The sequence below is a fragment of the Mya arenaria genome, chromosome 5, assembly GCF_026914265.1.
Source record: "Mya arenaria isolate MELC-2E11 chromosome 5, ASM2691426v1".
NCBI classification, from domain to species: domain Eukaryota; kingdom Metazoa; phylum Mollusca; class Bivalvia; order Myida; family Myidae; genus Mya; species Mya arenaria.
This window is the reverse complement of record NC_069126.1, coordinates 50,921,494-50,938,394: the sequence shown is the minus strand read 5'-3', so window position 1 is coordinate 50,938,394 and position 16,901 is coordinate 50,921,494. Positions and strand designations below refer to the sequence as shown.

Sequence of the window (16,901 nt, the reverse complement as noted above, 5' to 3'; positions counted from 1 at the left end):
TCAAACATTGTGTATTAAACAAAGATAATGGCTTTAGAATCATTTGAAACGTACCGACTGTGGTTAATCTACAAATTGACACCAACTCTTCTTTAAAAATTAAATGTGCTTACGTGGTTAGACTATTTTGCGCTTTTATCGCGTTGTTACAGAAAACAGAGAAAATCGGTCTTGTTGTGAACTTTTGAAATAATTTATTTATGTTATCACATTTAGATGGACCAAGTACACCCGTTTGCAAACTTGATGGAACAACTTTATCCTCTGCTGTAACAGTAAAAGAAGGCTGGGAGATCCTCCTAAACTGCAGCAGCGACGGAAATCCGTCACCAAGCTTTTCATGGACGCACCCTGGGGATGGACCAACTTATCCCCTTTTCATACGCAGCATCAACAGAACACACGCTGGAAAATTCAGAATAATAGCAAGAAACAATTTGAACCCATCAGAGCAAAAGGCAGTTAATCTCACCAAGGACAGTAATGTCACAGTCGATGTTCTATGTACGGGTATTCTCTTGTCTAGCATATTTATGTTTTTATTTATTATGACTCGATTTTTTTTTCAAATTAAAATGTGGAGAAAATGTTTTCGACAAAATATTATAATTTCCAAGCTTCGATTCTTATTTATTTTTTAATGACAACATTCACAGCCACATAATTAGAATGGCAGCCTCTTATCCTATTGATTTTTTAAAGAAAGTGTGGTGGAAACTGTGTATTGGGTATGTTTAACTTAGATCCACCGGATCCGCCGAGTTGCCGCGTGGGATCCAATGCCACATCAGCAAACAACGTATCAGCAATACGAGGAAATACTATCACAATTACATGCTCATGTGATAGCAATCCGCTATCCATAAACTCTTGGTCCGTCACCGGAGTTCAAACTCAAACGTCAGGGCAACATCTTGACCTGCCCGTTCAGTATCCGACTACAATAACTTTTAGAATGGAAAACACCATGCATTTTACAAATGGAAGTACTGAACAAGGAAGACGTGAGTCATCATTTGAAGTAAAAGTTCTTTGTAAGTATTGTATACAAATTAATAAACTACATGTTGATCTTTTAACTGCGTAAGCGTATCAGCCCAACTAGTCTTTAAAGAAAAAAAATGTCGGACTATAGAAATCTGTTCATAGCTTGATTAAACTCAAGAACTAAATAGAATCATCCCTTATGACCGTCACTACCTGATAGAAACTGATACTTTGTAATGAAAGAAATACCGTGCAATCAAAAGTTTTCCGGACCAGCATGAGAATATATTGAAGAAAACAAATATTTAATATTTCAGTTCGTACGTAATGTTTTAGTTAACTTATTTATTTTTTTGTAATACATACTTACAACATTGCACCTGTGTGCAACTCTGCATTCCGATTCGAATACACATCACAATTGTGACCATTATTTCTTTTCCCGATAATGAAGTTCAGTTTACATATTAGACTTATTAACATAAATACGAACTATTTTTCGTGAGGTCCCATTGAAAAGTTATTTTCCAAGCTTCATATTATTTCCTAATATTTCTTTTGAATTCCGTTGCATATAACCTTTAAAAGACCTTCTTTGTGGTTAAATGGTTCATGGTTTTGTTTTGGTTACCATGGTAACCTGCGTGACTGAAGCCACTTTCCACCCTCGCTAATATTAGAAACACAAATATACTTTGAAACGTTCTGGACAAAAAATGCACACAAATACCTTTAAGGACTGTACTATTGCAATGGTAAGTAAATTTACACTTTTAGTTCCTCCTGTGGTAAAGCCGCTGACGAATGTCGTGGTACTCGAACGAGACAATGTTTCTGTGGCTTGTCAAGTTACTGCTGGTAACCCGACAAAGACCGACTTTAAATGGGAAAGAATGTCTGATATGACCAATTACTCCATGGAACAGACAATTGTCATCCCCAACATTGATCGGAAACAGGGTGGAAACTATAGATGCACAGCTTCAAACCTCATGAGACCTACAGGTTATGACGCAACCGTTGGCAACAGCAGCAACACAGTCTACATTGATGTACAATGTAAGTAGTGATTATGTTGAATGAATATTTCCCCCTTTCTTAAAAACACAAACTAGAGACTGCTTTGCATGGTCCCAATTTCAAAACAGTTTCATTTGAATATTCGGATTAAAACAAAATAATTTTAAAATGGCATTGAAAAAAAACTAAAAATGAAAGATATTTGAAACAAATCAGCGCTAGTTTTTACCCTCTAGTGTTGAATGTTATATGGCAAGTATAAATTAACAACGTTTCAAAAGTCTTAGAGCATTATGCTGGTAATCGTACAATCTGACAAAAAAACAAAACAAAGCAATCTCCAAGCCCCAATTTCTCGAAACTTCCTAATGTTTTACAGGCTAAATAAGCTTATTTCAATTAGCCGAAATACATACTTAAATTGAATTTTAATCAATGAAAAAAAGTTTATTGTGATTATCATAAAGATAATTGCTATTTTAAGTACTTTACTAACTCTTAAGCAAGTAAATATTACACAAATTATTTAAAAAGAGAAATAGTGAGCTGAGCTTAATCCAGTTATAATGGACTTAAGAAGTTTTGAGAAATTGGGGCTAGGGATCGGCGGTGTTTACGTTATTGTTAAGTTCATCTGGTTTAATTCTACAATTTCACCATTAGAGCAAAATTGACCGGCTATAAAACATTGCTGATTAAAGTGACACTCGGATTTAAAATCAATACATATACATGTAATACAAACTTAAAATTTGAGAGATAAACCACTAACCTCTTACTAAATAATGCATTTATGGAATCTATTAATTATAGATAACATGCATAATTGAAACTGTGAATCTAATAGCTTAAAACGCACAACTATTAAATGACTGGTTGGTCCTAAAGTGATCAACTATTTTTTCCTACGGTAGAAATCCGAGTTTTCTGCACCTAACTCTCAAATTTAACATAACATCCTTTAAAAGAAGATTTTTTTTGATATTTGTCCATCGTTTTCGGTAGATTAAAACATTTGTATTAATCGTGGTACATCTTAATTGGAGTAAGAGTGCATCTTTGAGAAAAAAGCCTTGAGGAACGATTACCACAAAAACAACTTATACACATACACATTCGTAACAAACACCGAACCTGGTTGAACACAAAATAGCATAGCCATCAGCTATGAATCAACAGCAATAATAAAGATATAATAATCGATTGCATTTATTTATATCTTATATTTCAGATGAGGCAGAAGTGACGAATTTTACATTATCGAATATTTATCACGGACAACCCTTTGAAGTAAATGAAAACACACAAGTTAGACTTTATTGCCAAGCTCAAAGTAATCCATTATCAAATATATCAATGTTAAAAGAAAGCACAAGTTTAAAGACTGCAAGTAACACAAGCGATTTGGAATTCACGATCAGCAAAAGTGTTTGTGAGGACGAAGGAACTTACAAGTGTACAGCACAAAATATACACAATACTAAAGCTGATGTCAGGAACCTGACGCTATTTGTTAGATGTGAGTACTATTTTGTACACTGTGTGCAGCAGTATATTGTTGTTGACTTCCTATACAAAACAAGTACATGATTACACCAGAGATTATGTCATATGTGCTTATCAATAGATATTAGTGAGGCAAACAATTTATGTCCATAATGTATGTAATGTGTATGTTTATGTATAGTTTGATAGTCATCCATACGTGATGTTTGACGTCAGTTAATTTAATACTGATTAACTTTTGTATACGTGCAATAGCATTTTATATAACACATATATATTCTGAGCCATAGCAAAAACAAAGACAAGGAATTTTCAGAACAAAGGATGAAATAACATGTGTTGATTTTTGTAACAATGGTAACAAGAACTTTAATTCTGAATGAAACTATTGCCAAGCATGACATTTTTTACACTTAATGCTACATCTTTATATCCATACAAAACACATATTTATTTACATTCGTACGAAGTAAGAATCAATCTCTTTGTTGATCAATAAGCAACCAATCAATATTTCATAGAACACCAATAATGTGTCCAAACGGTTATTAAACTTAGAGCCCTACTTTTGGGATTGATCTTCACCTAGGAATAAACTATTAATTATAGTTTGTGGGCCGGAGTATTCAAAGTACAGCTACATGATAAATATGATTTTTTTTTATTGAAAATGAGGGTAAACGATGAAATTAATTCCACGACGGCTCATGGAAGATACCATTTCCAAACCCGTTTCCATGGAAATTAAAGATATGATTTCTATATTTTTCAGGTGCTCCTCGTGCATTGGCATTGGTTCCAAGACGCCAGAACGTTACAAGCGCTACTGGAGTGCCAGCCGTATTAACTCTTAATTTAGTAGCCTTTCCACGACCACGAGTGGCAGACTTTGTGTGGGAAAAAGAGGTTTTAGGTCTTGATACGTGGCATACCGTTTCTAATGGCACAGACATCGCCATACTTTTTTCTGATAACGGACTTCAAACTGTACTATCTTTCATGTCCGTAAAACCAGACCACTTCGGGAATTACCGCGTACATGTCAACAACGAACTTGGAAATTATACTGAAACGTTTAGACTGCAGGCGCAAGGTAATTTACAATTTTTAGTTTTGAAAGTTGTTTCATACTTCACTCAGCTCCAGACATATTTGCCGTTAACTGAGATATTCGTTTTATCACATACACTTTCAACAGATACAATAGTTCAATATTTAAGTTATATGTATTAAATTGAAGACATTGAGACATTGTAAATAAGAGAGACATTAACTGCAAAAACAACATGCTTAAAATATATTTTATTTAATAAATAAGGAATTGCATTTATCAAAATAAACATTCTTACTTAAGTATTATCGGGAAAATACATTTACTATGGTGGTGGCTAAAAAGGACTTTTTACTTGACTCTAAAATAAGTTTATCGACTATAAAAGTGTATACATAAACATATTCAGCTTTAAGTAATAGTCGAATGAAACCAAATCGCATCAAAACAAAGTTTACATCTCCAATATCACAGCTCACTCACAGAATTAAAACATACGTTTTCGAACAGAATAAATGTAAACAAGTGTAAATTATTCGCATCTATGTATAAAATTGTGTTTTTCCCCACTTTGAATGAGCTCGTTGTACATCGAAATACTTCTACATTTGTTTATTGATTGTCTTCATCTTTAAATATATATTTAATATGTAGGGGCTGTATTGTGGCTGTCGTTTAGTATATGTTATGTCTTGAAACTTGTGCGCTTAAATATGCTTCTCGTTATGTAATTGTTGGCAACTGGTAACAAAAAAATAGAATTTACCAAAAACCAGGTCAAAGTTAATATGTCGTAAGACAAATATCATTTTCTGCTTATATTTTACGATTATATTGTTTTCGATTTCAGACCCTATAATTGTTAATATCACGCCTCTAACATAAATGACACAACGCGGTGATCCCATATTTTTCCATATTTGGTCACCAAATTTATATCGTACCAAAATGGCGTCTATTTTCCAAATCCGCTGAATATTTTAATGCATAGATGAAACATTTTAACATTTGAACAGGTTGTCGACGTGATATATACGTTACGGGGTTAGTAGGTGACCCGATATGGGCATACGGGGCAAACGAAACCATATCAGGTCACCTACTGTTCTCGTAACTTATAATCTCTTTTAAATGTACTATATTTCTAGTGAAATAAAGCAACTGCGCAAGAATCGCTTTACTTGTTTTTGAATGTCACCTGCGATTACAACCTGATTTATTTCTGAAAAATGCCACAATTGTAAGGAAGTATTTTTTTTTAAATTATTAAAGTAATAGACATGTAATCTCTAATGGATTTGAGCAAACGTTGTAGACACGTTTTTTATTTAGCACAGTTTCTTTAATTTGCTAGTTTACATATCACGGTGCCTTTTGTACTATCCTTCCTCACCTTAAACAACATTTTCAGCCAATTAAACAGGTAGCCTCCTTTTTACTGTTTCGTGGAAAATTGTAAAACGTTCAAATGTCAGAGATGCTGGCACGCAACCGATTACATACATCAGTAACCTTCGTTTAATAAAAACAGAGCAAATAATTAGTATTACAAATGAATCCAAATTATGAGCAATTATTACATGTGTCACTGTTCAAAATTGATAAACCGCACTTTTTACGATTTTTTTATAACAATGCGTCGCTATCGTTAATGAAAGATGTTCCTTAAAATAGTGTAAATAAACTGTATGTTAAAATGACCCAAATAAAAAATGGAAGATAAATTAGGCGTTAGTTCACATTATTTTTAGAACAGTATACACTTTAACAAAAATCAAACATGATTTTACTGATCGTCCAGATATTCCTTGTAGTTCAAAATACTGAATGCATCACGTTAAAGGGGTTATTTAAAATTGATCTTAATCGATTTGATAGCGAAGTATTATTTGAGATATATCGACGCGTGCTGACAGCATTCCAATCGTAGCTACTCGGCCATCTCCGATTTCGAATTGCTTGCAAGAAGTTTGATTGTTTCTAAATGAATACAGAGGAATGATTTTTGTCTTAGTGCAAGATCGTTATATATTTCACCGTGGGATTTCTTTTGGTGTTTATGAGGTGAAATATATTACTATCTTACAGAGCAACAAACATTGTGTTTTTTCGTTTGATTATATGCTTAAAATGAATATAAACATACAGGTTATTGAAGATTTTAAGAAAAAGGTATTTTAGTCATGCGTGATAATCCGTTAATGTGGCTACTAATAAATACTATGTAATGCCCCTTCACCAAAAAATATCAGATGAGTATTAGTAGTTGCTCCGGATATACAATTGTTTCACATGAAAGCTACCTGTTCAAGATAAAAACACGACACCAATAAATATTTTTAGATGGACAAAAGCTTTCTTTTTAGTTTCGTTGTAGGCCTTCAAGTAACTATTCCGATATATGAATGTATTCCATATCCCGTTTTCGATATTTTAACACTAAAATGGTCATCGCTTTATCGCTTCATACACGACTGATAAAAGGTAAAACGAAGATTAAGCACATGTTTTTTTCTATTTGCCTTGCGCACATGTACTTGCTTTTCATTTTTTTTGTTTTCTGGAAATGCTATGCACAAATACTCCAAAGGATAGTTAGAAGTTACGCAAACAAAAAAGCTAATTAAGACCTACTGGTCAAAAATGATAAAGATTGGTGATTAAAGTGATTGAGATACACCAGAGAAAAGGATAATTGAATTATAAATGGATAAATATTTGCCATAACTTGGCATTAATCTGCAATACTGGTCAAAAATGATAAAGATTGGTGATTAAAGTGATTGAGATACACCAGAGAAAAGGATAATTGAATTATAAATGGATAAATATTTGCCATAACTTGGCATTAATCTGCAATTCAGACATTCACTTAGAGCAACATAAACACTAACCCATTGCGGAAGCAATGATCACGTGACATGTTTACGAGTGTATCGTATAAATACGTTACAAAGGTGTGATCATGTCCAATGTTATGCGAAAGATAAATAAATGCAATTTTGGGTCGTTGTTTCTTAAGAATGCAACTGTGCATGGAACATTATTGCCGGTAAAGGAAATATTAGTTGTGCAAATCGATTAGGCGGTCAATAGGAGCGGCAAGATTTAAAAGCGTTAAAGAAATACCCAGCGTTTTTTTCTGAAAATGTATGACACTTGCAGTGTCTAAGACAGTTACATACGTAATGATTATTGTTTTTTTTTAAATGTGGGCATAAACATGAGAACATTGTGCTTGATTTATGATAAATAACCTTCCTTTTTAGAGCATCCACATTCTCCTTCCAATCTGCAAAATTTTCAAAAAGTCACAGTTGACACGATATACATTGAATGGACACCCGGGTTTGATGGAGGTCTACCCCAAAAGTTTCACGTAGAATACAGGGAAGTTGGAGCGTCTGTTTGGAGAAAAGAAGTAGTGACCTCTATACAAAGCAACTACACTATTGTTGGATTAAATGAGGGGACAATGTACGAAATAAGAGTATATTCAACAAATGACATTGGTAGATCATATGCATCAGATGCTATAACAGTTTCCACATTGAAACAGCTGGAAAGCGGTAAGGGCTGCGTGTCGTTTTATGATTGAAAAGGAGTGTTTGAAAATGACGGTTGGTCATTGCGATATATCAGATTCTACCAGGGTCTTTTAAAAACAATCAGCATACTTTATTTATGCTTTACCTGTTTATTAAATTAACTTGAATAAAAGTAACTGCCAATGCAAACGCTTTGGCTCATGTTGAATGAACGTCATCGAGAACAGCGTTAAACGGACAACGGCCGTAAAGCGATTAGTGCACCCAAAGTGTCATTATTTTTTTTAATATATTATATTTGTACCTTAAAATGATGAAGTGCCAAAATATGTCCATTCGTCATAGAAATATTAAGTCATATGCACGAAAAAGACAGCTTCAGATTTCAGCTATTTTATAACGTCAAAAAGGTATCACAGTTTGGATGACTGTTAAATATAATTATTTGATAAACGGTATTCAGTTACACAATTGTATTATCCAGTGTGTCCCTTTAATATTTAAAAAGTATTTTTTTATTATAGAATCGAAGGCATTTGTATGACGGTGTTTTATGCTTGATGTATTATATATATTGTTCACGTGACTTATGTTAAACATAATGTAACGATGTTATTTATCATTTGCTTACAGGCAAATCTCTTATGGTACTTATAATACTGTCAGTTGGTGTCGTGTGTGGAATCGTTCTGGTCGTTATTTTAATTGTGATAATTAAAAGAAGAAAGAAATGTAAGTATGAATATAGCTCATACGCTTTTTATCAACAATAAGGAAACAGCAAAATTTATGACTTCTATGTTTCAAATACTGCAAAACTGAATTATATAAAGCCGTTTTTTTTCAATAAATTTCAATGTATATTGGTTAAATTTGAAGCTAACTCTTAAACAATTTCATCGATTAGTTAAGATTTGCTTAGTAAGGCTTGTTTTTTAACTTGTTTAATTCAATGCTTAACATTCAAAACAGGATAAACTTTGCATTTAAATGATGTTACGTAAGCTTAAAACATTCCAGGGAAAATGAAAGAAGAGGTGGACCGATTAGCCATGGAACAGTAAGTATTTTGTTTTTTGTTCATAATCAGTAAAGATGAATATTTAACATAAGATTATGAACTTTCTGTTAACGTGGGTCGTCTGTCAGTCCCAAAATAAACATGAAGGGTGAGATAACGTTAATGGATATATTTTCAAGCTTGTTCTCGAGCGGCCAAGGTGTAAACATACCAACTATAATACGTCACTCGCAAACATTGGTTTCTAAATATTCATTTGTCAAAACAACTTCAATGTCAAAGTATGGGTTTAGCTAGTTGCCTTGACGTTTTATGAGTAGATCACGACCTTATTATTAGGATGGCCAATTTTCTGAAATTTAACATACCTGTCGACTCAGTCATAGAATTGTACATGTTTATAATATACATTACACAGTTATCAATCTAATATGTTTTACACATTATCTGTTACGAATATCCTGCAGATAATGGCATGCTGGTCGTATCAGAAGCGAACATTCTTCACAAATATAGAGCGTGTTTTATTGTTTTTTATGAGGAGTTGTGTTACCTGGTATATCGTTCGGGAGATATACCTACTCTTTTGGAAATGATAGGCCCTTGAATATACCTTTTGCATTCACATTTAACTATATTTGACTTTGTATAGCAAACTTTTTCAAAGGGGATTGTTGTTGCACAGTATCTTGCCCTTCGACTAACTTGAAAGTCTAAGAACACAAGATATGAAAAGGAAGCGTCTTGGTTTTACTACTTGTTGCCTTATATTTCAAATGGCATATACCACGATGTTTTGGTATTGCTGTGTACCATTTTTCATTATACAAAATAAAGCGATATAGAAAGAAAGTTTAATTATAATGGTGGACTGTCCATAATGAACAATTTATATGGTTTAATTAATTCAAAACTGTAAAAACGGTGAAGTGAAAATAAAAATAAAGGTACACAACAAAAGTTAATATAATTAAACTTATAATGTATTTATTATATGACAATAATATAATTATCATGAAAAGTCATTTAATATTGATGCTAGCCCTCATTAGGGATTGAAGAGGGCAACAACCGGTTAAAAAGTGTAAGTACCATAATGATTTTACAAAAATATAAAATACAATAACTTTGTTTGGTGAAAAGGGTATACAGAACCCATTTATTAATCCGAGAAAGATTAGAGTATGTCAGAATAAAAATCGAGTGATTTAGACATTTTTTCTTTCAACACAGACTTGAATCTCTTATTGCAAAATTCATTAATATTAATTACATAGAAAATGAACAATAGAAGAAATACGAATGGTATAAATCATCAATTGAAAATTAAACAAAATATAACCATCCTGACACAAATCATGTAGGTAGTCGATACAACTTTCGTATGGCTATTCTGAAGAGGTAGCGCTGAAACAAAGTGCATTTTCGATCATCAATGACGGCGATAGGAATTACCTGTTTTGAGAATATAATTGAAAACACCCCAGTTCGGGTAATGAATTGATATGATAATATATGCGCGAGTTCTTGTGCGGAGCAATGTTATTACGCGCCAAATCGAGTGCATATATCTTCATATAAATTCGATAAAATTCCTACGCTTTCCACAGGAAAAACTTATTTTATTATTCAATTCAAACGAGTTTTTTTAAAAGGCTTTAAATAGATTTCCTGGATAATTTCTTTTACATCAGCAGGATATCTACAAAAGTCTGAGTGTGTGTGGAAAATCCCCTTAACTGCTAAGGCAATAGCTAGGGCTATCACGTAATCCAAATTTGGAATATATTTGTGTATAAGTGCCGCTTTATTAAAACGAGTGTTTCCATTTATTGCTTACAATTAATTTTGACCGGTTTCATAAATCAGCCTGCGTTCGTATACTTACATTATATACACGGAAAATACAGCCTTAAAGAAATAAAATAGCATTCATTAGAACTACTTTTATAACAAGATTTAAACAAATAAAAACGTTAAATGCCATTTGTGAATTTCTCAAAGGGTTGATGAAGAAATCGTTTAAATCCATACCGGAAACAGAACATTTCACTAAAATCTCACAAATCACTGTTTAGAAACAGCGCGCTTTTTGATAGAAACAGTTTTACGAAAAATAGTACGCCACCCGATAATATCAGTTGACATGCCCAATTTTTCAATTGATATCGAACGCGTGTACACATTCCTCACATAGAAAGGGATTACATCATTCCTGTGATGAATGTGTTCATCATGGCATCAAAGGGTCCAAAGAGTGTTTGATATTTTTTTATCATAATAAGGAATTTTTGAAGTTTGACGTTTGTCCATGATCATTTCAGTTAGTCTGTTCACCAAAGAGATATTTTGCCTTGTATTCGGTGTCGGCGTCCGTGTTGTCAGCTTCGTCGTCGGTTCGTTGTAATGCTATTTAACGTTTTGCATAAAAAGTTCTGTTTTTTAACTTATTCTGATTAAACAAATTCAAAAAAGCCCAGTTTCGTCGGATAGAGGCGTTTCTATTTTCATTAACTTTTTAATTGAAAACCTTCATTGCACTTTACGCACATAAATTATATTTCATGACACAAACATGATTTTAAATGTCCATTTTTTTATTTTCTTATATTGTAGTTTCCTCTTTGATCTTAATCGGTGTTAAAATTATTCATGTAAAGTTCGATATTGCCCAAACGATACGAAATTTCAGGTTATATCTACTGACATTTCAATAATTTTTATCATTATATAATCAAGCAAATGATACGGAGGTTTAAAAACAAAACTTGTAATTGTTAAAAGGTAGCTTCATTTGAACATAGTTTATATGTAGAACATTTTTTTAACTATTTTGCTCCTTAGTATCCTTGTTGATTTATTTCATGTTTAAAACAACACTGCTGTTATACCAAAGGTATGGACCATTACCTATTAAAAAAGGTGAAACTGAATTGCATCCCATCATTCTTAATGAAATTATTGTTCAGCATATTATGTTTTAGTTCACATGAGCACAAAGGTCATCTTTTGTCCGTCGTCAAATTTTGCTATTGTGATATGTTGGTTGACCGTCGGCGTGCGTCGTCAATCCGTCCGCCATCAACATTTTCATTCAAATAATTTCTCCTCCTAAACCACTAGGTCAATTTAAAACAAACTTCACTGGAATGTTCTTAAGTGTACATCATCCAAACTCCTTCAATACGATTGGTTCTTCTCACAACTCTGTTGGTTTTTGTAACAAAAGGATTAACTTTGAAAATCTTCTCCTCAAATGCCACTGACCCGATTTATTTAAAAATAATTCCATAGAAACATGGCCGCCATAGACCAATGCATACTTTTCTCTTGATGTCGATATGTATTTCTAGCCCGATTATCACAAAAATTCACATAAATTACTTAGGTGAGATCAAATTCCTTCGACCAATGTTGAGGGGGCGGGGCTACTTTTCATTATATGTCTAAATGGAAAAAAATAAAAATCTTCTCCTCAGAATCATATGGCCAGATTCTTTATCAAAATCCTTCACCCCATGTCGCTTCGAAAAAACATGGCCGCCCTGTGAAGGGCTTATATTCAATAAGTGTCTATATGAAAAACTTTGAAAATATTTTGTTCAGAAACAATTAGCCCGATTTTCAAATAATTTCACAGAATATACTGAGGTGACCCTGTATCAAATTCCTCCACCCAATGTTGATTCGTAAATAAACATGGCCGCCAGGGGGCGGGGCTACATTTCATTATATGTTTATGTGAAACACTTCTCTTCATTAACAATTAGCCTGATTTCCAAATAATTTCACACCACTGTTCTTAAGTTGACCTTTCTTTCAAATTTCTTCACCAACTAATGATTCATAAAAAGACATGGTTTCCAGGGGCGAGGCTAATTACCGCTATATGTTTAATGGAAAACTATGAATATCTTATCTTTATAAACCATTTGCTAAAAGTCAAGAAAAAGGTGGGGATGGGGCGGCGGCTAGTTTTCACTATATGTATATGAAAAACTTCTCTTCAGAAACCAATAGCCCGATCTCCAAATAATTTGCCAGAATTGTTCTTATGTGACCCTTTTGTCAAAATTATTATTATTGTTTTTTTATCATTATTATCATTATTATTTTTATTATTATTATTATTATTATTATTATTATTATTATTATTATTATTATTATCATTTTAATTATTATTATTAGTAGTAGTAGAAAAAATTAGTATTATTAGTATTATTAGTATTATTATTAGTAGTATTAGTATAAGTATTAGTATTAGTATTATTATTGTTATTGGCACTCGGAGATGTACAGCCAAAGACAAAATGTGACCATTGGGCACCTCCCGTCCTTTTCACAAAGAAAAGACTATTTTTCCGCTCATAGTTGATGAATATGAGTTTCATTATGAAAGAGTTGGGGCATAAGAAGCCAAATTTCAACTTGTATGTACAACTACACGCCATACGTTAAATCAATTTTATATAAGAAATATTAACATTCATCATAATCTTGAACTCAATTTTACATGCAGACTAATATAACATTCAGACTTACATCTTTGTAAATGGTTATGACTCTAAATAGAATGTACTTTTTTGGATCAAATTAAACTTAGTTCCATTTCACGTATGCCTAACTTTTATTAAATCAAGGCTCATAGCTATGATAGCCACAGCAATACGATGCAGCACAGAAAACCCAGATGCACAACTAATTCTTGACTTTCTTGTCACTCTGGCAAATATACTTTTGGAAATGCGGGTAACACAGGATTACTAAATAGAAACCCATTCTAACTTCATTATTTGTGATGATATTCATCATGGCAAAAAAACCCACTTTATTTAACATATGTATACTTAAAGATATTGAACACAAAATGTTATGCAATTGTTTGTTATTGCAGTAACTTGCAGTCGATGTCCAATGCAGACGGCACAGAAAGTGACGATGACGGTTTGTAATTGCATGTGCTTACCAGCCAAAAAATTAGCATGGATATTTACTAAGTTTTGAAGTTTAAGCGTTGTCTATAATCGCATTTGTGCGTAAATTTCCTCTAGAACTTTTTATTAGGTAATGCCTCTCAATCAATATGAAATGCTTTATTTTGCCTCTCAGCAACTAATAGTTGGATCTTATGCAAAAATAACTTGAGATATGTATAACTTTAGTTCGATGGTTAAGTAATCTCAATGGTAAAACAACATATGTTCTCTTTTCGGATGGCTGTCTTTAAAAGTAGAGACATTAACACAAACGGCATGTTGCTGGGAAAATTTATAAAATGTGTCAAAATAAACATTGTTTTAAAATATATTTGTTATTGAATAGGGTTGAGACTTTTTTTCAGCGCAAGAGTAACATAACACGCACAATGCAGTTGTAGTTGAAATAAAGCAGAGAAAGTGTCTCAAATTCATTATAAAAACACTTACAAAGAACATAAAATTACGTGCCAAATATTTAGTTTTAGAATTTAGTAAAATTCCTTTCCGACAACTTGATACCATTGTTTTTCAAACGAACCCATACAGCATAACATTTTAATATTCTGTAGTTTGCTTAATATGTTGTTTTTTTCTGACATGATAAAACATAAAACAATGCAGATGCATATGTAAACAAAATGTTGTTTTTTAGTTAGCACACATGTGAGTACTGTGTTTCCATTGTTGACCCTTTTCTAACCGTATTCGATCGCGTTTTATTTCATTTCTGGTGTATTTGTCTGTTTTTTATTGTGGGACTTATCCAAAAACACATTTTAGCATTGGTTTTTCTAATTGGTTACTGTCAAGTATATCATGCAAGCAATTTCACTTAGCCATAAAAATATGTTTTAATGTTTTGAATGTGATACCTTTCCACCGGCGAGATTTTATTCTTTTACTAATTCATCAGCACTAAATCATTCTTACGAATGATATGCTGTCAAATATTTGAACATCTATTAGTATTTTGTAAACACTTAAGTATTATTGTATGTTATACCTCGTGTATATGTTTTTCGGTTGCTTTTGTACTAAAGATTTATTGTATTTAAACTTACTATCAATATAAGGCAAGGCATAGCAGGAAACATGAAAATGATATATATTGATGCAAAACCTTCTAGCTCTGTAACGAATATGATTTATGTATATATACCGTACTTTATTTTCTGAAGGATGACTTTATTTAACCGTGCTAAATGCATTCTTGGAACAACTTAATTACTGTTCATGACTAAATCCTCGCCATTCATTTTAAATCAAAGATTTTAAGAAACTCCTCTCTTTACCATTGTTTAAAACAAAACCTCCATGACCTTGACTAATTTATTTTTATCAGGTGAAGATATAAGTATTGCAATAGGGTAACCTTCACCTAACTAACTGTCATGTCGATGTATGCTTACTATTTTTATTATAAGGTCATTTTCTATATTCTATATTAATTTCTATTTGTTTGTTTTATACTTTCAAAGAAGAAGTGATTAATCCGTTATATGAGGGAGGTGATGATATACAGGACGAAATGAACAAGACGGAGGCGCTTTATTCCAAGCCTCAAAAGAAAAAAGTTGCCAGCGTGTCAAGTGGAGCCGGTGACATATATGCTGTTGTAAATAAAAAAGGGAAAGGTAACTGTTTTATGTACCAATATAAAAAAAATCACTAATATGCAATATATATACACGATCTTGAAATTTTATTTCATTAATATACGCTGTACGTGGATATCTGATAGAATATCACCTTCTCACGACAGAGGTATTCTTTCGAATTGTTGAATTTGCAATTCAAATTGTACAGTTCTACCTTTACTCTCATAAATAACACATACAACGCGTAACCCTATAGACATAGATGTAGATAATAATACTGTAAATTCAAATCATCATCATTAACAATATACATTTCCTTCCTGCACCAAGGATGTACAAACATGCTTAATGCGACAATAACTATTGTGAGTGTTAGGAATTATGCGATTAATATATTGCTTAAATTGGTTTAAAGGTCGTTGCAATGCTTTATTGGCAGGTAAACAGGGAACTAAACATCCATCAAAACCAAAGAAGAAATCCACGGACAACGAAGGTAACCCCTGTCCTGTCTACTGAAGTGCACACGAAGTATTAGTTCCCTACCTTGTGCACGAATGAACTCATTTTGATTAGCATTGGGTTTTAAACGTAAATCATCACTTGAAAATAAAACGTAGATATTCAACAATTGACGTTTTATACTATAATATGGCCGTGATCTCAACTAACACGAAGATCACTTAAAGATCTTAGATCAGGTGATTGATCGTTGGTTAAATAATTGTTCATCTTTAGATCAATCTCTGCGTGCAAGACAAATTGGGCTACGGTTCATGGCCGTGTCTATGCTACATAAACAGATTGTTGAGTGTGGGATATATCAAGCGGCTATTCACGTCTGTGATTGATCGATTGGAAGTAGCCGTAGTCTTTTTGAGCTAATTGTCCGATTTATTTCAACTTTCACAAGCACTTACGTCAATACACAATCTATAATATCTGTGGTAGATTTTCGTTTCTTAAGTTTTTAGCGTATGATTAAGAAAACGGTATATTGATTATACTTATAAATTGTACAACTAGTACAATTAATATACCCGAATAAGCTGAATTAACAACACAAACTACTATCTCCGACTCCGGCAAGTATCAGCGCTAATGCAAAACCGTTATTTTATTGGATGGCTTGTTATCCCCAAGATTCAATTGGCTTTGAACTATGAAATGCATTCTCATACAATAGTATGT

The 16,901-nt window shown here is 32.6% G+C and overlaps 1 protein-coding gene across 1 annotated transcript in view; it reads left to right on the top strand.

Annotated features, from left to right (window-relative positions):
• LOC128234935 (synaptogenesis protein syg-2-like) overlaps positions 1-16,901 on the top strand; it is a 44,271-nt gene that overhangs the window by 21,884 nt on the left and 5,486 nt on the right. The window contains exons 5-15 of the mRNA XM_052949584.1: positions 217-504; positions 744-1,034; positions 1,765-2,046; positions 3,239-3,526; positions 4,286-4,606; positions 7,834-8,133; positions 8,746-8,844; positions 9,133-9,172; positions 14,028-14,077; positions 15,591-15,746; positions 16,150-16,206. Of these exons, the coding sequence (XP_052805544.1) occupies positions 217-504; positions 744-1,034; positions 1,765-2,046; positions 3,239-3,526; positions 4,286-4,606; positions 7,834-8,133; positions 8,746-8,844; positions 9,133-9,172; positions 14,028-14,077; positions 15,591-15,746; positions 16,150-16,206 (2,172 nt within the window). The remainder of the gene's footprint in view (positions 1-216; positions 505-743; positions 1,035-1,764; positions 2,047-3,238; positions 3,527-4,285; positions 4,607-7,833; positions 8,134-8,745; positions 8,845-9,132; positions 9,173-14,027; positions 14,078-15,590; positions 15,747-16,149; positions 16,207-16,901) is intronic.